General features: G+C 40.7%; 1 protein-coding gene and 2 long non-coding RNA genes across 6 annotated transcripts; all 3 read right to left on the minus strand.

Moving 5' to 3' along the window:
* Nucleotides 1-2847: 2847 nt before the first annotated feature.
* LOC130377284 (N-acetyllactosaminide beta-1,3-N-acetylglucosaminyltransferase 3-like) lies at nt 2848-7691 on the minus strand. Of its 4 annotated transcripts, none has more exons than XM_056584331.1 (3): nt 7594-7691; nt 5474-5541; nt 2848-4777 (listed from the first exon to the last, which is right to left on the minus strand). In XM_056584331.1, exons 2-3 carry the CDS (start codon nt 5490-5492, stop codon nt 3657-3659), a joined length of 1140 nt encoding a protein of 379 aa, XP_056440306.1. In that variant the 5' UTR covers nt 5493-5541; nt 7594-7691; the 3' UTR covers nt 2848-3656. The 4 variants fall into 4 exon arrangements, with proteins under 4 accessions (XP_056440306.1, XP_056440303.1, XP_056440304.1 ...); XM_056584328.1 differs by lacking the exon at nt 7594-7691 and adding an exon at nt 6956-7051; XM_056584329.1 differs by lacking the exon at nt 7594-7691 and adding an exon at nt 6878-7051.
* A 1739-nt stretch (nt 7692-9430) lies between these two features.
* Nucleotides 9431-12611, minus strand: LOC130377665 (uncharacterized). The gene is made up of 3 exons (XR_008894281.1): nt 12516-12611; nt 11035-11102; nt 9431-10272 (listed from the first exon to the last, which is right to left on the minus strand). It is a non-coding gene; the product is annotated as an uncharacterized LOC130377665 (long non-coding RNA).
* Nucleotides 12612-14990: 2379 nt separating this feature from the next.
* Nucleotides 14991-18200, minus strand: LOC130377667 (uncharacterized). The gene is made up of 3 exons (XR_008894282.1): nt 18076-18200; nt 16595-16662; nt 14991-15832 (listed from the first exon to the last, which is right to left on the minus strand). It is a non-coding gene; the product is annotated as an uncharacterized LOC130377667 (long non-coding RNA).
* Nucleotides 18201-21828: the final 3628 nt, after the last annotated feature.

Raw genomic sequence — 21828 nt, forward strand, 5'->3', positions numbered from 1 at the left:
ATCCTGAGGGGAATTGTTGTGTTTCAGATCCAGTGTTTCACCTGTGGAAGGTGGTACCACGAGGGTTGTGTTGGGAGACCCGACAGAGATACATTTTACAGCTGTCCTGCATGCCCCCTGGCTCAAATGTTCTAGTGACGTTTCTCAAGTTTTCCTGTTTCCAATAAACATCCCTGGTGACTGACTGCATACTAGATTCTAACAATGCTTGAGTCCAAAATATATAATGTCCAGAAGTTTGTTGGGTTTGCAAAAGAGGTCTTGTGGTTTCTTTTGTACAAAAATCAAAGAAAACTGACTAAGAATACTTAAAACAAACAAAAGAGCAGGATGTTGGCTAAGTCATTGTAGAAAAACTTTTTGCTGTGTTATCAGCCACACCTGGCACTCTGTCCATCTCCTTTTATATGCACACAGGCACCCAAGACCTGTAGAGGTAACCAAAAACAAGCAGTGCACACAAATAGTATTAAACAGAATATGGCTCCTACAAATGGGTTTAAACATAATTTCTGTTCTATTTATCCAATTAAGTTGAGCTTAAATATGTTACTCTTGTTACTATAACGTGGAAGATATCATTTCATTAAACGACCGGTTAACATTTGGTTGGGGTTTGACCCCATTTTCACAAAAATCTGAGGATTCATAAAGCATTTCCCCTTTGTTGCATTGTTGTTTTGACGAATACATAACTAGAGGGTGGCTGGCCAGTACCATCTCCGTATTTACATTGGGGTCGCATAATTCGACGGTCCGCTGTCATGGAGTGCGACCCATCGTGGATTGCGACTTGCAGCTTGTGGAGTCTGAGGATCGCAGACATGTATAATTGCATTCACATACAGCTACGAGGACGACAAATGACCTGAAAACATTTTTTTGGGGTTTGACTCCTTTTCCCCGCATTGACAGCGGGGTCGCAGAATTCGACGGTCCGCTGTCATGGACTGTGACCCATCGTGGATTGCGACCTGCTGCTTGTGGAGTCTGTGATGATCGCAGACATGTATAATTGCAAACGCATACAGATATGAGGACGACAAATGACCTGAAAACATTTGGTTGGGGTTTGACTACTCGTCCCGCATGTACAGTGGGGGTCGCATAATTCGACGGTCCGATTTGATTGATTGTGACCCATCGTTGATTGCGACCTGCGCTGCTTGTCGAGTCTGATGATCGCAGACATGTATAATTGCTTACACATACAGATATGAGTAGGCTACGACAAATTACCTGAAAACATTTGGTTGGGGTTTGACTACTTTTCCCGCATGTACCTACAGTGGGGTCACAGAATTCACATTACTCCGAATTCTGCGACCCACCGAAAAGTGTGACCCCAGGGGGCGCTGTTGAATAATTTTTCTGCAATATGCACGAGTTTCAAGCGTAGTGGCGTAGGAGTTTACAGGCATGACAAAAACATCCAGAAAACATAAGGTCTCCCCCCAACCAATTACCTTTTTATTAAAGGTGCTTAATAAATACATTTGATTAGCACTTTACAGACTCATACAATGGATAGGACGTTTAGTACGGTCCTTCACCTTTGCTTCTTTACCCCTAAAAAGCTACAATCAGTGTTAAATTACGCTGATTTACCTTTGAACATTTCCTATTATAGACTACTGTGTAAAATGCTGTTTAGAATTAATGTTACTATCAAGAAAAGAAAGACCCACCGGTGGGGGGGAGATCTTATGTTTTATTTATGTTTTTGTTATAATGCACGCATGCATGTTGTAGAAAATGTACAACAGCGCCCCCTGGGGTCACACTTTTCGGTAGGTCGCAGAATTCGGTGTGACACCGGCTTCCCTCCATCGAGTTCACGTTGCATCGAAATTAGTTATAGGGTTTTTCACTGTTGCAACCCTCAACCTGTTTGCATGAATGCCAAATGTATTTTCAACCACTCTCCTTGTACTGACGGTAGTAGCCATTGTCTGTGGAACATCATCCTGCATGGTTTCCTCTTAATGAGGTCAGGCCTTAAAGGATATTCCTCATCTCCCACAAACATGTATGGCATCATTTTTACGTCAGAGTGGTGCAACGGCTCAGGTGGAGGAAAATTCAGGTCCTTTGCCTCCCGCCGGTTAGAGTGAGTGTACAGCATAGCATCTGATACCCTACCTTGGGTACCCACACTGGGATAGATGTAGTTGTGGTTTGCATCCAGAGCAGCCGTCATTATCACAGAGTGTGGATGTGGTAAAGGCTGTCACTTTTTCCTTGAGGTTGAATGTGATTTCCTTCAAGCGCACCCCGCATTTAATTTGTAAGTCCCAGGCTATTGTACACCATTCTGCCTCTGTTGATGGTGTCTAGCAATAGAAGAAAATAACGGTTAAGGCTATGAGTTCAACTAAGTTTGGGACACTGATTGTTATATTTGCCACAGATGGCACAATTAAAATGTCTGCCATACTGTGGATAGGAATTCATGACCTAAGTTAGTTAAATTAATTATGTACAAATAATAGCGGTAACAGCCAAACCCCATCAAAATACAAATATTGTACATTTGTAAAGGAGACTATGGCCATATTGCTTAAAAGAGTGTTTTATCTTGATGTCTATTATATGTGGTTGTGTGATTGGTTGGACTCAATTTATCTGGTGGGCTGGAGTTTACCAGCCACTCATACTAGCTGACGGAGAAGGCATGATACTCTCTTCATCTCTAATATAATTATATATTATATATATATATATATATATATGAGAAAAATACTAAATTGTTTAAGTAAAAAGATCCTGAAAAGCATAACATCCTATCATCATCACTTTGGTTCCATTTAACCTTTTTAAGACATTGCTCAAGGACCACCTGTCTCATTCACGTAATCTTTTTATTTTATTTTTAATTGTCTGTTTGTTTGTTTTTTCTGCTCTTAACATTTTTTATCCTGTTATTTCTGCTAAATTCCTAAATCTATGTATCCTTTGTATTCCCCTGTACTTTGTATTCAAATGTATTCACTCGACATCATTGCAAATGAATGAATTTTAGTTTAAATAAATAAATCAAGATCAAACAAATCATCAGTTTTTCATTTATCTTAAATCCTAACTGTAACACATTATCAACATAAGCAAAATATGTTTATTGATAGGATGCCCTCTACTGGACAGGACGTTTAATAGTGGCATTGGCCATACATACACCTGTATGTTCATTGTATAGGTACATAGGAAGTATCAATAATAGGCACAATCTTAGCATCAATTGTTGAATTCAATTCAATTCAATTTTATTTGTATAGCCCTTAATCACCATTACAATCTCAAAGGGCTTAACAGGCCAAACATTTGTGGCAAAATCGAATATAATTAGAATATATAAATAATTACTAATGAAATTCGAATGGGATTATAGAGGAATCAATTGCAGGCCGCCTGCTGCGCCATCTGATCGAAGCAGACAACGGCAATATGCCTTCCCGCGCACCTCGTTCGACTTTGTTCTTTTTGGTGTGTGCCACCACTCATGAACAAGAATATAGGGGAACAGTGTGCACCAATATGAAAGACATTCATAAACATACATGCAAGCTCCCACACACATACCTAGACACACACCTTCCCAATTCATGTATTGTCATCCTTTTCTGACGGCCCAGCAGAGTTCAGTTCAGTTGTACAGTTTAACACTTCAGTTTAGGATCATGAACTTGGTCCCACAAGACGAAAATCTGGTGCGGCTGAAAGCGGTGCACCATCAGAACGTCCTTGAAGAAACACGGGTCATAAGGGTCCACTTTCGGTGGGAGGCGAAGTCCTCCGGGATTCATGCCAACATGGGAGGAGGGTTTGAGTCCTGCCCTGGCCAGGCACATCCCCATGTACACATCGTCGATGGGATGCAGAGCAACCGACTTGGACATCTCGAATAGCACCTTGGCCGTGTGGCGGGACAGCAGGTAGCCTCCCCCGCTACAGTACGCAGGGTAGGTGTCCGATGCCTGCACCTGAACGGGAACAAAGTACTTGTTTGGTTCTCGAACAGGCCCAGTGCCTTCCATAAGGCTTCCCACAAAGAGGTGCTCGTCACTGTCACGGCTTCCGTTGACACCCTGGAGGTATTCCACCATGTTGTCTGTGTGGGCAAAGATGTCGTCGTCACCGTTGAGCAGGAAGTGGGCCCGGGGACAGTGGTCCTCCAGCCACTCAAGGAACAGGACTTGCTTCAGGGTCAAGTTCAAGAAGGACTCCTCAAAGTCCCATTGGAGAATGTCACCATAGTTCCTGTTCTCCACCTCCATTTGCTGGTTCATCCACTGCTTCTGCAAGTTAGCACCCGGTGTCCCCGAGATGAAGACCCTGCGGATCCAGGCCCCGTTGTGTTTCCGCTCCTCAGCCCAGGTCGCCCGGAGGGCTTGTCTCCGCTCGTAGTTCTCTGGTTGGGACTTGATGACCAGCAGAAGGAAAATGTCAGATCCATCTGTCACTCCACATTTGTGGGGAAGGTCGAGCATCAAGGGAAAGTGTTTACAGTGCCGGTAAGACAGGAAGTTCTGGAGGCGCACAGGGAGGTCGGAGAAGCCAGTGATGTTGACCATGGACCGGTTCCGATGGCATGGGGGCCAGGGGCGGAGGCTACGTCTCGAGACGGCGGGTGGCATATTGGGACTCAGTTGGTCTTGAGTGAGGAGCTGAACATCATTGGAGGGTGGAGGGGGAGGATGTTGGCTGGTCCAGAGAAGGATCACTATCAGGCACGAGGCCACCATCAGAATCAGATATTTTCTTATCCTTTTCATCCTCACTGCAATGGAATAAACGTGGTAAAACCATTGTAAATTATTGTAAAGGCATCTACCTGCAATTGATCAGCTAATTCTTAGTCATCTTTATATCACTTTAGCAGAGAAAGAAACACAATAACATTACACACACAAATTGATGCATCGATAAAAAGTATTTTCTCATACTGACCGCATCATACTGATCATCATACTGCTGATTTAATGATCTGCAAGATCTGTCAGCTGCACACCAACCATTATAACTTTCCATTACAAAAGCAGCTACAGCCACGGTTACTTGGCCGAGGCACAGCCACTGAGTGTTGACTCACTCACTTGGATGAAACCATCATAGAAAGATTTTGCATTTAGCCTTTCATGCTATGAAAACCCTCACTGTATACTGACTCTTTTAACATGTTCGGCGTCGTACATGCCTTTGGTAAACTATGGCAACATTGGTTTCAGAAGGGTGGTTTGATGGTAAACCCATGTCCCATACAACTTTGGTTTTGGATTTACTAGCTGCAATCTCTTTTTGCATTACATTGGCTGGTGTTAAGGATAAGGACTGCAACGAGCAGACTGCACACAGATCTCTCACGGCCCGGTGATTTTCCCATTGTTTGATGCCATGCAATTAGTGGGTGTGTTAGCCATCATTAAATGCAGAGCACAACATTAAAAACAAACAATTTCGTGGCAATAGGACTTACTTTTGCAAAAGAAGAACATCCAACGGAAGCTTTATCCTCACTTGCCAAATCCAGATAGCTTTGAATATCTGTGAAAAAGCACATGGATCAAATGAGCTAGTAAAAGGCTTCTCTAATTCATGCAGCCTTAGAACCAACTAGAAAACTAGAATGTGTAAAAGCAGTAATAGGTGGAAAATGTGTAAAATAATTTAGGAATTAAGGCCGAAATATTACCAGTGGATGAAAGCATTCACAAAAATTAATTGATTGTTGGACCATTTAGGAAACAATATATTCCTTGTTTTGTGGACATAAGCTCCTGCGTGCTGCCTTACTATTCAGTTGGAGTGGGAAATGCACGAGAGTTCAACAGATACCCAATCCTTACTAATATTGTGCAGCCATAGTTTCTAGATCAGGGATGGGCAACATCATCACCATCAGGGGGCCACATGACCGCCCACAACAAGTATGGGATATGAGAGAAACTACAAAATAATTCTAAATAAGAACAAAATATTTGTATATATATGACTATGTTAACTATGACTATGTTTTTCTTGATCAAGTTTTCTGTAAAAAAAAAAGAGAAAAAATGTACTTTTTATTAATTTTATTATTATTTTTAAATTATCTGCGGGCCCCCCTGAGTGAAGTGTAAATAGGAACACTTAACCCAGGTAATGAGCTTTTCAAAGAGAAAAGATTGCAATGTATTGAGTTTCATTGGCACGCAAAGTGGTAAGACCAGAAAGACGGATGCTACCGCCACCCTACCCAGCTAAAAAAAGTAACTAAAATACGTAATTCGGTGGTCATACAAACGGGAGGATTGAGTTGTGTAGGGGATTCAACTTTGCACCTGGGACTGTACGACCCCAATCAATTGGACCAATACATTCAGCAGGAAAAGCTGGTATGGAAAGATGTAAATACCCCAGGACAAAATGCACCTTTAATAAAGCCAACAATGAAACAGCATCTACAACTTTGAAATGTTTTAGTCACAAAGTGTGACAAAAGTGACACAAGGGTGGGAAACTTTAAGGGACATTTTCTCACTACTAGATTTGAAAAAAAACATTAAAAGGTTGTTCTATTAGGATCCCAAAGGGTGGATCAATGATATTGTGGCTTCCCGAACAAATATGAAACAAAAACAAAGTAGTGGTAGGTTTGAGTCATATGCCTATGGTGTACAAGTAATACAAATGAAGATTGTTGTTCATTATCCAAAAGATAAGCTTTAGGAGAGCAATTACATGCTACACAAGTCAAATGGTGTTGCAAAACAGAATGGCACAAGAAATGCTGTGGCAGAGAATGCAGGTGTTTGCTTACACTGTGTTTTTCGGTATTAAGTTGCAAAATGAAACTCAAAACATTAAGCCTTAAAGTTATTTTTTGTATTTTGTAGCCTACCTTTTGTACCGATAGAATAACACGATTTATATTCCTGTTCATCACCCAAACTATGTGAAGAAATGTTAAATGTCCTACCCTTCTTGTAGTAGAGATATGTGGGTTCTTGCTGGAGCCACAAACCACCAGGGAACAAGGATTATATCAGATTCAGATTCAGACTATTGTCATTGTTCAAACTTGTACAATGAAAGCATCGTTCATAGTTTATTCGTCACTCTCATTTTAGCACAGTGGGTTTTGTCATATTTGTTTTAAGATGTGATTGATTGTCCTTTGTATCTTTTGTATCAGGATGTTTATTTAACAGGTGAACAGGGTTCATCAAATAACAGGCAGCTGTTGCGTGGCCACAAACTATATTTCTCCGACCTCCGTGCATAGCCGCGGGAACGTATTCTCAGCAGGAGGTGCTGGAAAAAAAAACTCAGCCTGCACTAGACTCGCAACTCGCTACATTGATAAAAAAGATATATAGCAGCGCAGCTCAATTACACCAGTGCATGCGCGCACAGTCGAAAATCGATCGTTGTGTTCACACCATGGTTCACATCCAGCTGCTCACAGAACAAGGTTTAGCGCACCACTGCTCCCCTCACACTTTTTCATAGGCCTATAACTTTTTTTCAGCACTAGGTCATATGAGCATTAAATAAATGCTGCGTCTCAAAATGCCTTTTGAGACGCAGCATTTAGCAGCAGCGAGGATGACTCACCGCGGTGAAGTTAGTTTAGGTTGGATATTCGACGGATATTCAGTCCAGTTCCAGCCGCGACTTCACGGAGATTTGCCCCGCAATAGCTGCAGGAGAACGGTTAGCACACCTCGCAGAGCCTCGCAGTGAATCGCTGGAAACTGATTTAGGGACCGTCTATAAATTACTTCACGTAAATATATCAATACAAAATACTTGCAGTTTTTTCAATAGCTTCCATGCCATGTGACCCAGTGACTCCAAACCAGTATCTAATTGTATTATTAAACCCTGAGAATAAGACACACCACTTGTTATGGTATTTTAGTGCTTCCTCTATTTTATATGAATATTAATATGCAGGAATTATCATATTTCTTTCAATAGCTTCCATGCCAAGTGACCTAGTGACTCCAAACCAGTATCCAATTGTAATGGTAATAGTCAGTTTCCAGCGATTCACCGCGAGGCTCTGCGAGGTGCGCTAACCGTTCTCCTGCTGCTATTGTCGGGCAAATCTCCGTGAAGTCGCGGCTGGAACTGGACTGAATATCCGTCGAATATCCAACCTAAAACTAAATTCACCGCGGTGGATGACTCGCTTTGCCACGGGCCGAAACAGTGCGGAGCGACCACAGCCAGAGCGAACCCAGCGGGGCAGGAGTGTCAGGAATAGTCTTTGGTGTACACATCAGTACGGCCTATTTGCACTAGGCCTACTGTTTAGTGGCAATGCAGTGTTTTATTCTATGCCTTTTTTTTTTCGTATATTATTTCAATGAATACAATTTATTTATTTATAAAAACAAGATCTGGCCTTCAAATCTTTTTTCCAAATATAGGTCGTCTTACCAATACCCAGATAGCAAAATGACGTTGAATCAACGTTGAAATATGATCAGGCACTGACGTTGAAAAGACGTTGTTTCGATGTTGAAAGCGCAGTTACGTCCGACATCGAATCAACGTCGGATTTTCAACCATAACTGACGGAGATTCAACCAGCTTTCAACCATAATCTAAACACCGTTAATAAGGTTGATTTTTAGTTGATTTAATATTGAAACAGTGTGTGACGGTCACAGGGTTGCCTTGTGTGGTGGTGGTGCTGCTTCTGGTGTGTTCTGTGTTGCAGGTTGCTGGTTGGTGGATTATCACCTAACGAGATGCAGCTCACCTGAGCAGGCTGGGCTCAGGAGCCTATAAAGCAGCCCGATCAAGTGACTCCTGTCTCTTCCTGGCCTGCAGCCCGATCCTTAGTTTCTCTTATGTTTGTTTGTTCACGGTATTCTTTAATAAATTCATTAAGTTCATACACTGTAAAAAAAAAAAAAAAGTTGAGAAAACGCAAATTATCAAGGCAACCTGATGCAACCACATTTTTGAGTTCTCTCAACTTTGGACTACTATTGTTGACCTGACTAAGAAAAACAAGTTGACATATGAGTTATGCCAACTTGGATCCTCTTGTTCACCTAATTGTGATATTTACGTCGGACAAACAATAAAATTCATGCTTCAATGCCATGTATTTTTACCTTCAACAAACTTAGAAATTCTTGTTGAAACTTTGAACTGTTGTTGACTTAACTAAGATTTCCGAGTTTATATACGAGTTATGCCAACTCGATCTTGTTCACCCAATTATGATATTTACGTCGGACCAACAATAAAATCCATGCTTCATTTCGATGCATTTTTACCTTCAACAAACTCAGAAATTCTCGTTGAAACTTTGACTACTGTTGTCGACTTAACTAAGATTTCCGAGTTTATATACGAGTTATGCCAACTCGATCTTGTTCACCTAATTATGATATTTATGTCGGACCAACAATAAAATCCATACTTCAATTCAATGTATTTTTACCTTCAACAAACTCAGATATTCGTGTTACTTAAGTGAGAAAAGTTCCTTTATAAATGAAGTAACAATAATGTTGCTGTAATTGTATTTAAGAAATGCTAAATGAATAAATAGCACACATCAAAAGGTATCTGAAAACTTTGTATTTCTCTTATTCAGAAACATGTTCAACACCACCATGGAACTTGAAACATAGTAGCACATTATATCAAGGAACTATCAAGGAATAATCCCACACATTTCTTTATCACAGGCAGAGGAGAATGGCATGCTTAAAATGAGAACACATGCAAGCGTGTACAGACACGGAGGTGTTACTAAAACAATCACAAACTTGAACAGTTGACAGTGGATATATGCACCTCTTGCAAACTGGTGCCTGAAACAATTTTGAAAATAAAAATATATTATTTAAAGTTTTCCTTGAGGACTTGCAAGTTTTAAATCACTGGCTGTGAATATTTACAAGCACCAACCACAATGCACTAGAACAGGCATAAAACAAAGGTTGGCCTCCACATTAAGAGTCACAGCAAAAGCTTTGTTTTCAGAGACCTTGTGCGCTGGGAGCACTGAGAGCCAAGTTCGAAAAAGATGGTCTGAATTGCTTCAAAGGTGTACCTCATCTCCTTCGGATAATCAATGTTCATTGCATATAGTAGGCCAAAGAGGTATGCGATGGCAGTGCCGAGGTCTGGCAGGTCAGGTAGCACGATGGAACCTTCCAACACAACAGCCCAGTCCCGCACGTTTGGTGAAACAGCAGGATCATCTTCTTCAGGGACAGCAAGGAGACCCACAGACACGCCTCTGAGCACTCTTTCGTCAGTTTCCTGAGGAAAAGTAACAGATGCATGATTGAGAGCTAGTTCGAACAAAAGGATGTAATTGGGCCCCGACTGATATGGATTTATTGGGGCCGATTAAATTCTAAAAATATTTTTTAACCCTTAAAGATCCCATGCCATGCTATTTTATGGATGCTTTAATATAGGTATTAGTGGGCCACAAAGACAGTATTCAAAGACGTCCCCGAAATTCAGCCGTGGTGCAGTTACAGCCACTCCGAGCCAGTCGCACATTGAGCTTCCCCCAAATGCGCTGTTTCGGTGGGCGTGTCAAAAGAGGGTAAAGGAGGGGGTGGGGGTGTGGCCCTGAGCAGCTTGTAGCCATGGTACCATGCGCTCTGTTTACGGTGGATGCATCGCAATGGACTTGGATGAAACCATCATAGAAAGATTTTGCATTTAGCCTTTCATGCTATGAAAACCCTCACTGTATACTGACTCTTTTAACATGTTCGGCGTCGTACATGCCTTTGGTAAACTATGGCAACATTGGTTTCAGAAGGGTGGTTTGATGGTAAACCCATGTCCCATACAACTTTGGTTTTGGATTTACTAGCTGCAATCTCTTTTTGCATTACATTGGCTGGTGTTAAGGATAAGGACTGCAACGAGCAGACTGCACACAGATCTCTCACGGCCCGGTGATTTTCCCATTGTTTGATGCCATGCAATTAGTGGGTGTGTTAGCCATCATTAAATGCAGAGCACAACATTAAAAACAAACAATTTCGTGGCAATAGGACTTACTTTTGCAAAAGAAGAACATCCAACGGAAGCTTTATCCTCACTTGCCAAATCCAGATAGCTTTGAATATCTGTGAAAAAGCACATGGATCAAATGAGCTAGTAAAAGGCTTCTCTAATTCATGCAGCCTTAGAACCAACTAGAAAACTAGAATGTGTAAAAGCAGTAATAGGTGGAAAATGTGTAAAATAATTTAGGAATTAAGGCCGAAATATTACCAGTGGATGAAAGCATTCACAAAAATTAATTGATTGTTGGACCATTTAGGAAACAATATATTCCTTGTTTTGTGGACATAAGCTCCTGCGTGCTGCCTTACTATTCAGTTGGAGTGGGAAATGCACGAGAGTTCAACAGATACCCAATCCTTACTAATATTGTGCAGCCATAGTTTCTAGATCAGGGATGGGCAACATCATCACCATCAGGGGGCCACATGACCGCCCACAACAAGTATGGGATATGAGAGAAACTACAAAATAATTCTAAATAAGAACAAAATATTTGTATATATATGACTATGTTAACTATGACTATGTTTTTCTTGATCAAGTTTTCTGTAAAAAAAAAAGAGAAAAAATGTACTTTTTATTAATTTTATTATTATTTTTAAATTATCTGCGGGCCCCCTGAGTGAAGTGTAAATAGGAACACTTAACCCAGGTAATGAGCTTTTCAAAGAGAAAAGATTGCAATGTATTGAGTTTCATTGGCACGCAAAGTGGTAAGACCAGAAAGACGGATGCTACCGCCACCCTACCCAGCTAAAAAAAGTAACTAAAATACGTAATTCGGTGGTCATACAAACGGGAGGATTGAGTTGTGTAGGGGATTCAACTTTGCACCTGGGACTGTACGACCCCAATCAATTGGACCAATACATTCAGCAGGAAAAGCTGGTATGGAAAGATGTAAATACCCCAGGACAAAATGCACCTTTAATAAAGCCAACAATGAAACAGCATCTACAACTTTGAAATGTTTTAGTCACAAAGTGTGACAAAAGTGACACAAGGGTGGGAAACTTTAAGGGACATTTTCTCACTACTAGATTTGAAAAAAAACATTAAAAGGTTGTTCTATTAGGATCCCAAAGGGTGGATCAATGATATTGTGGCTTCCCGAACAAATATGAAACAAAAACAAAGTAGTGGTAGGTTTGAGTCATATGCCTATGGTGTACAAGTAATACAAATGAAGATTGTTGTTCATTATCCAAAAGATAAGCTTTAGGAGAGCAATTACATGCTACACAAGTCAAATGGTGTTGCAAAACAGAATGGCACAAGAAATGCTGTGGCAGAGAATGCAGGTGTTTGCTTACACTGTGTTTTTCGGTATTAAGTTGCAAAATGAAACTCAAAACATTAAGCCTTAAAGTTATTTTTTGTATTTTGTAGCCTACCTTTTGTACCGATAGAATAACACGATTTATATTCCTGTTCATCACCCAAACTATGTGAAGAAATGTTAAATGTCCTACCCTTCTTGTAGTAGAGATATGTGGGTTCTTGCTGGAGCCACAAACCACCAGGGAACAAGGATTATATCAGATTCAGATTCAGACTATTGTCATTGTTCAAACTTGTACAATGAAAGCATCGTTCATAGTTTATTCGTCACTCTCATTTTAGCACAGTGGGTTTTGTCATATTTGTTTTAAGATGTGATTGATTGTCCTTTGTATCTTTTGTATCAGGATGTTTATTTAACAGGTGAACAGGGTTCATCAAATAACAGGCAGCTGTTGCGTGGCCACAAACTATATTTCTCCGACCTCCGTGCATAGCCGCGGGAACGTATTCTCAGCAGGAGGTGCTGGAAAAAAAAACTCAGCCTGCACTAGACTCGCAACTCGCTACATTGATAAAAAAGATATATAGCAGCGCAGCTCAATTACACCAGTGCATGCGCGCACAGTCGAAAATCGATCGTTGTGTTCACACCATGGTTCACATCCAGCTGCTCACAGAACAAGGTTTAGCGCACCACTGCTCCCCTCACACTTTTTCATAGGCCTATAACTTTTTTTCAGCACTAGGTCATATGAGCATTAAATAAATGCTGCGTCTCAAAATGCCTTTTGAGACGCAGCATTTAGCAGCAGCGAGGATGACTCACCGCGGTGAAGTTAGTTTAGGTTGGATATTCGACGGATATTCAGTCCAGTTCCAGCCGCGACTTCACGGAGATTTGCCCCGCAATAGCTGCAGGAGAACGGTTAGCACACCTCGCAGAGCCTCGCAGTGAATCGCTGGAAACTGATTTAGGGACCGTCTATAAATTACTTCACGTAAATATATCAATACAAAATACTTGCAGTTTTTTCAATAGCTTCCATGCCATGTGACCCAGTGACTCCAAACCAGTATCTAATTGTATTATTAAACCCTGAGAATAAGACACACCACTTGTTATGGTATTTTAGTGCTTCCTCTATTTTATATGAATATTAATATGCAGGAATTATCATATTTCTTTCAATAGCTTCCATGCCAAGTGACCTAGTGACTCCAAACCAGTATCCAATTGTAATGGTAATAGTCAGTTTCCAGCGATTCACCGCGAGGCTCTGCGAGGTGCGCTAACCGTTCTCCTGCTGCTATTGTCGGGCAAATCTCCGTGAAGTCGCGGCTGGAACTGGACTGAATATCCGTCGAATATCCAACCTAAAACTAAATTCACCGCGGTGGATGACTCGCTTTGCCACGGGCCGAAACAGTGCGGAGCGACCACAGCCAGAGCGAACCCAGCGGGGCAGGAGTGTCAGGAATAGTCTTTGGTGTACACATCAGTACGGCCTATTTGCACTAGGCCTACTGTTTAGTGGCAATGCAGTGTTTTATTCTATGCCTTTTTTTTTTCGTATATTATTTCAATGAATACAATTTATTTATTTATAAAAACAAGATCTGGCCTTCAAATCTTTTTTCCAAATATAGGTCGTCTTACCAATACCCAGATAGCAAAATGACGTTGAATCAACGTTGAAATATGATCAGGCACTGACGTTGAAAAGACGTTGTTTCGATGTTGAAAGCGCAGTTACGTCCGACATCGAATCAACGTCGGATTTTCAACCATAACTGACGGAGATTCAACCAGCTTTCAACCATAATCTAAACACCGTTAATAAGGTTGATTTTTAGTTGATTTAATATTGAAACAGTGTGTGACGGTCACAGGGTTGCCTTGTGTGGTGGTGGTGCTGCTTCTGGTGTGTTCTGTGTTGCAGGTTGCTGGTTGGTGGATTATCACCTAACGAGATGCAGCTCACCTGAGCAGGCTGGGCTCAGGAGCCTATAAAGCAGCCCGATCAAGTGACTCCTGTCTCTTCCTGGCCTGCAGCCCGATCCTTAGTTTCTCTTATGTTTGTTTGTTCACGGTATTCTTTAATAAATTCATTAAGTTCATACACTGTAAAAAAAAAAAAAAAGTTGAGAAAACGCAAATTATCAAGGCAACCTGATGCAACCACATTTTTGAGTTCTCTCAACTTTGGACTACTATTGTTGACCTGACTAAGAAAAACAAGTTGACATATGAGTTATGCCAACTTGGATCCTCTTGTTCACCTAATTGTGATATTTACGTCGGACAAACAATAAAATTCATGCTTCAATGCCATGTATTTTTACCTTCAACAAACTTAGAAATTCTTGTTGAAACTTTGAACTGTTGTTGACTTAACTAAGATTTCCGAGTTTATATACGAGTTATGCCAACTCGATCTTGTTCACCCAATTATGATATTTACGTCGGACCAACAATAAAATCCATGCTTCATTTCGATGCATTTTTACCTTCAACAAACTCAGAAATTCTCGTTGAAACTTTGACTACTGTTGTCGACTTAACTAAGATTTCCGAGTTTATATACGAGTTATGCCAACTCGATCTTGTTCACCTAATTATGATATTTATGTCGGACCAACAATAAAATCCATACTTCAATTCAATGTATTTTTACCTTCAACAAACTCAGATATTCGTGTTACTTAAGTGAGAAAAGTTCCTTTATAAATGAAGTAACAATAATGTTGCTGTAATTGTATTTAAGAAATGCTAAATGAATAAATAGCACACATCAAAAGGTATCTGAAAACTTTGTATTTCTCTTATTCAGAAACATGTTCAACACCACCATGGAACTTGAAACATAGTAGCACATTATATCAAGGAACTATCAAGGAATAATCCCACACATTTCTTTATCACAGGCAGAGGAGAATGGCATGCTTAAAATGAGAACACATGCAAGCGTGTACAGACACGGAGGTGTTACTAAAACAATCACAAACTTGAACAGTTGACAGTGGATATATGCACCTCTTGCAAACTGGTGCCTGAAACAATTTTGAAAATAAAAATATATTATTTAAAGTTTTCCTTGAGGACTTGCAAGTTTTAAATCACTGGCTGTGAATATTTACAAGCACCAACCACAATGCACTAGAACAGGCATAAAACAAAGGTTGGCCTCCACATTAAGAGTCACAGCAAAAGCTTTGTTTTCAGAGACCTTGTGCGCTGGGAGCACTGAGAGCCAAGTTCGAAAAAGATGGTCTGAATTGCTTCAAAGGTGTACCTCATCTCCTTCGGATAATCAATGTTCATTGCATATAGTAGGCCAAAGAGGTATGCGATGGCAGTGCCGAGGTCTGGCAGGTCAGGTAGCACGATGGAACCTTCCAACACAACAGCCCAGTCCCGCACGTTTGGTGAAACAGCAGGATCATCTTCTTCAGGGACAGCAAGGAGACCCACAGACACGCCTCTGAGCACTCTTTCGTCAGTTTCCTGAGGAAAAGTAACAGATGCATGATTGAGAGCTAGTTCGAACAAAAGGATGTAATTGGGCCCCGACTGATATGGATTTATTGGGGCCGATTAAATTCTAAAAATATTTTTTAACCCTTAAAGATCCCATGCCATGCTATTTTATGGATGCTTTAATATAGGTATTAGTGGGCCACAAAGACAGTATTCAAAGACGTCCCCGAAATTCAGCCGTGGTGCAGTTACAGCCACTCCGAGCCAGTCGCACATTGAGCTTCCCCCAAATGCGCTGTTTCGGTGGGCGTGTCAAAAGAGGGTAAAGGAGGGGGTGGGGGTGTGGCCCTGAGCAGCTTGTAGCCATGGTACCATGCGCTCTGTTTACGGTGGATGCATCGCAATGGACTTGGATGAAACCATCATAGAAAGATTTTGCATTTAGCCTTTCATGCTATGAAAACCCTCACTGTATACTGACTCTTTTAACATGTTCGGCGTCGTACATGCCTTTGGTAAACTATGGCAACATTGGTTTCAGAAGGGTGGTTTGATGGTAAACCCATGTCCCATACAACTTTGGTTTTGGATTTACTAGCTGCAATCTCTTTTTGCATTACATTGGCTGGTGTTAAGGATAAGGACTGCAACGAGCAGACTGCACACAGATCTCTCACGGCCCGGTGATTTTCCCATTGTTTGATGCCATGCAATTAGTGGGTGTGTTAGCCATCATTAAATGCAGAGCACAACATTAAAAACAAACAATTTCGTGGCAATAGGACTTACTTTTGCAAAAGAAGAACATCCAACGGAAGCTTTATCCTCACTTGCCAAATCCAGATAGCTTTGAATATCTGTGAAAAAGCACATGGATCAAATGAGCTAGTAAAAGGCTTCTCTAATTCATGCAGCCTTAGAACCAACTAGAAAACTAGAATGTGTAAAAGCAGTAATAGGTGGAAAATGTGTAAAATAATTTAGGAATTAAGGCCGAAATATTACCAGTGGATGAAAGCATTCACAAAAATTAATTGATTGTTGGACCATTTAGGAAACAATATATTCCTTGTTTTGTGGACATAAGCTCCTGCGTGCTGCCTTACTATTCAGTTGGAGTGGGAAATGCACGAGAGTTCAACAGATACCCAATCCTTACTAATATTGTGCAGCCATAGTTTCTAGATCAGGGATGGGCAACATCATCACCATCAGGGGGCCACATGACCGCCCACAACAAGTATGGGATATGAGAGAAACTACAAAATAATTCTAAATAAGAACAAAATATTTGTATATATATGACTATGTTAACTATGACTATGTTTTTCTTGATCAAGTTTTCTGTAAAAAAAAAAGAGAAAAAATGTACTTTTTATTAATTTTATTATTATTTTTAAATTATCTGCGGGCCCCCTGAGTGAAGTGTAAATAGGAACACTTAACCCAGGTAATGAGCTTTTCAAAGAGAAAAGATTGCAATGTATTGAGTTTCATTGGCACGCAAAGTGGTAAGACCAGAAAGACGGATGCTACCGCCACCCTACCCAGCAAAAAAAAGTAACTAAAATACGTAATTCGGTGGTCATACAAACGGGAGGATTGAGTTGTGTAGGGGATTCAACTTTGCACCTGGGACTGTACGACCCCAATCAATTGGACCAATACATTCAGCAGGAAAAGCTGGTATGGAAAGATGTAAATACCCCAGGACAAAATGCACCTTTAATAAAGCCAACAATGAAACAGCATCTACAACTTTGAAATGTTTTAGTCACAAAGTGTGACAAAAGTGACACAAGGGTGGGAAACTTTAAGGGACATTTTCTCACTACTAGATTTGAAAAAAAACATTAAAAGGTTGTTCTATTAGGATCCCAAAGGGTGGATCAATGATATTGTGGCTTCCCGAACAAATATGAAACAAAAACAAAGTAGTGGTAGGTTTGAGTCATATGCCTATGGTGTACAAGTAATACAAATGAAGATTGTTGTTCATTATCCAAAAGATAAGCTTTAGGAGAGCAATTACATGCTACACAAGTCAAATGGTGTTGCAAAACAGAATGGCACAAGAAATGCTGTGGCAGAGAATGCAGGTGTTTGCTTACACTGTGTTTTTCGGTATTAAGTTGCAAAATGAAACTCAAAACATTAAGCCTTAAAGTTATTTTTTGTATTTTGTAGCCTACCTTTTGTACCGATAGAATAACACGATTTATATTCCTGTTCATCACCCAAACTATGTGAAGAAATGTTAAATGTCCTACCCTTCTTGTAGTAGAGATATGTGGGTTCTTGCTGGAGCCACAAACCACCAGGGAACAAGGATTATATCAGATTCAGATTCAGACTATTGTCATTGTTCAAACTTGTACAATGAAAGCATCGTTCATAGTTTATTCGTCACTCTCATTTTAGCACAGTGGGTTTTGTCATATTTGTTTTAAGATGTGATTGATTGTCCTTTGTATCTTTTGTATCAGGATGTTTATTTAACAGGTGAACAGGGTTCATCAAATAACAGGCAGCTGTTGGGTGGCCACAAACTATATTTCTCCGACCTCCGTGCATAGCCGCGGGAACGTATTCTCAGCAGGAGGTGCTGGAAAAAAAAACTCAGCCTGCACTAGACTCGCAACTCGCTACATTGATAAAAAAGATACATAGCAGCGCAGCTCAATTACACCAGTGCATGCGCGCACAGTCGAAAATCGATCGTTGTGTTCACACCATGGTTCACATCCAGCTGCTCACAGAACAAGGTTTAGCGCACCACTGCTCCCCTCACACTTTTTCATAGGCCTATAACTTTTTTTCAGCACTAGGTCATATGAGCATTAAATAAATGCTGCGTCTCAAAATGCCTTTTGAGACGCAGCATTTAGCAGCAGCGAGGATGACTCACCGCGGTGAAGTTAGTTTAGGTTGGATATTCGACGGATATTCAGTCCAGTTCCAGCCGCGACTTCACGGAGATTTGCCCCGCAATAGCTGCAGGAGAACGGTTAGCACACCTCGCAGAGCCTCGCAGTGAATCGCTGGAAACTGATTTAGGGACCGTCTATAAATTACTTCACGTAAATATATCAATACAAAATACTTGCAGTTTTTTCAATAGCTTCCATGCCATGTGACCCAGTGACTCCAAACCAGTATCTAATTGTATTATTAAACCCTGAGAATAAGACACACCACTTGTTATGGTATTTTAGTGCTTCCTCTATTTTATATGAATATTAATATGCAGGAATTATCATATTTCTTTCAATAGCTTCCATGCCAAGTGACCTAGTGACTCCAAACCAGTATCCAATTGTAATGGTAATAGTCAGTTTCCAGCGATTCACCGCGAGGCTCTGCGAGGTGCGCTAACCGTTCTCCTGCTGCTATTGTCGGGCAAATCTCCGTGAAGTCGCGGCTGGAACTGGACTGAATATCCGTCGAATATCCAACCTAAAACTAAATTCACCGCGGTGGATGACTCGCTTTGCCACGGGCCGAAACAGTGCGGAGCGACCACAGCCAGAGCGAACCCAGCGGGGCAGGAGTGTCAGGAATAGTCTTTGGTGTACACATCAGTACGGCCTATTTGCACTAGGCCTACTGTTTAGTGGCAATGCAGTGTTTTATTCTATGCCTTTTTTTTTTCGTATATTATTTCAATGAATACAATTTATTTATTTATAAAAACAAGATCTGGCCTTCAAATCTTTTTTCCAAATATAGGTCGTCTTACCAATACCCAGATAGCAAAATGACGTTGAATCAACGTTGAAATATGATCAGGCACTGACGTTGAAAAGACGTTGTTTCGATGTTGAAAGCGCAGTTACGTCCGACATCGAATCAACGTCGGATTTTCAACCATAACTGACGGAGATTCAACCAGCTTTCAACCATAATCTAAACACCGTTAATAAGGTTGATTTTTAGTTGATTTAATATTGAAACAGTGTGTGACGGTCACAGGGTTGCCTTGTGTGGTGGTGGTGCTGCTTCTGGTGTGTTCTGTGTTGCAGGTTGCTGGTTGGTGGATTATCACCTAACGAGATGCAGCTCACCTGAGCAGGCTGGGCTCAGGAGCCTATAAAGCAGCCCGATCAAGTGACTCCTGTCTCTTCCTGGCCTGCAGCCCGATCCTTAGTTTCTCTTATGTTTGTTTGTTCACGGTATTCTTTAATAAATTCATTAAGTTCATACACTGTAAAAAAAAAAAAAGTTGAGAAAACGCAAATTATCAAGGCAACCTGATGCAACCACATTTTTGAGTTCTCTCAACTTTGGACTACTATTGTTGACCTGACTAAGACAAACAAGTTGACATATGAGTTATGCCAACTTGGATCCTCTTGTTCACCTAATTGTGATATTTACGTCGGACAAACAATAAAATTCATGCTTCAATGCCATGTATTTTTACCTTCAACAAACTTAGAAATTCTTGTTGAAACTTTGACTACTGTTGTTGACTTAACTAAGATTTCCGAGTTTATATACGAGTTATGCCAACTCGATCTTGTTCACCCAATTATGATATTTACGTCGGACCAACAATAAAATCCATGCTTCATTTCGATGCATTTTTACCTTCAACAAACTCAGAAATTCTCGTTGAAACTTTGACTACTGTTGTCGACTTAACTAAGATTTCCGAGTTTATATACGAGTTATGCCAACTCGATCTTGTTCACCTAATTATGATATTTATGTCGGACCAACAATAAAATCCATACTTCAATTCAATGTATTTTTACCTTCAACAAACTCAGATATTCGTGTTACTTAAGTGAGAAAAGTTCCTTTATAAATCAAGTAACATTAATGTTGCTGTAATTGTATTTAAGAAATGCTAAATGAATAAATAGCACACATCAAAAGGTATCTGAAAACTTTGTATTTCTCTTATTCAGAAACATGTTCAACACCACCATGGAACTTGAAACATAGTAGCACATTATATCAAGGAACTATCAAGGAATAATCCCACACATTTATCACAGGCAGAGGAGAATGGCATGCTTAAAATGAGAACACATGCAAGCGTGTACAGACACGGAGGTGTTACTAAAACAATCACAAACTTGAACAGTTGACAGTGGATATATGCACCTCTTGCAAACTGGTGCCTGAAACAATTTTGAAAATAAAAATATATTATTTAAAGTTTTCCGTGAGGACTTGCAAGTTTTAAATCACTGGCTGTGAATATTTACAAGCACCAACCACAATGCACTAGAACAGGCATAAAACAAAGGTTGGCCTCCACATTAAGAGTCACAGCAAAAGCTTTGTTTTCAGAGACCTTGTGCGCTGGGAGCACTGAGAGCCAAGTTCGAAAAAGATGGTCTGAATTGCTTCAAAGGTGTACCTCATCTCCTTCGGATAATCAATGTTCATTGCATATAGTAGGCCAAAGAGGTATGCGATGGCAGTGCCGAGGTCTGGCAGGTCAGGTAGCACGATGGAACCTTCCAACACAACAGCCCAGTCCCGCACGTTTGGTGAAACAGCAGGATCATCTTCTTCACGGACAGCAAGGAGACCCACAGACACGCCTCTGAGCACTCTTTCGTCAGTTTCCTGAGGAAAAGTAACAGATGCATGATTGAGAGCTAGTTCGAACAAAAGGATGTAATTGGGCCCCGACTGATATGGATTTATTGGGGCCGATTAAATTCTAAAAATATTTTTTAACCCTTAAAGATCCCATGCCATGCTATTTTATGGATGCTTTAATATAGGTATTAGTGGGCCACAAAGACAGTATTCAAAGACGTCCCCGAAATTCAGCCGTGGTGCAGTTACAGCCACTCCGAGCCAGTCGCACATTGAGCTTCCCCCAAATGCGCTGTTTCGGTGGGCGTGTCAAAAGAGGGTAAAGGAGGGGGTGGGGGTGTGGCCCTGAGCAGCTTGTAGCCATGGTACCATGCGCTCTGTTTACGGTGGATGCATCGCAATGGCTTGTAGAAACCCATATTATACATAGATATCTAGATCATATAATATATTATCACCTGGCC

The sequence above is a fragment of the Gadus chalcogrammus genome, chromosome 23, assembly GCF_026213295.1.
Source record: "Gadus chalcogrammus isolate NIFS_2021 chromosome 23, NIFS_Gcha_1.0, whole genome shotgun sequence".
Lineage (NCBI taxonomy): Eukaryota > Metazoa > Chordata > Actinopteri > Gadiformes > Gadidae > Gadus > Gadus chalcogrammus.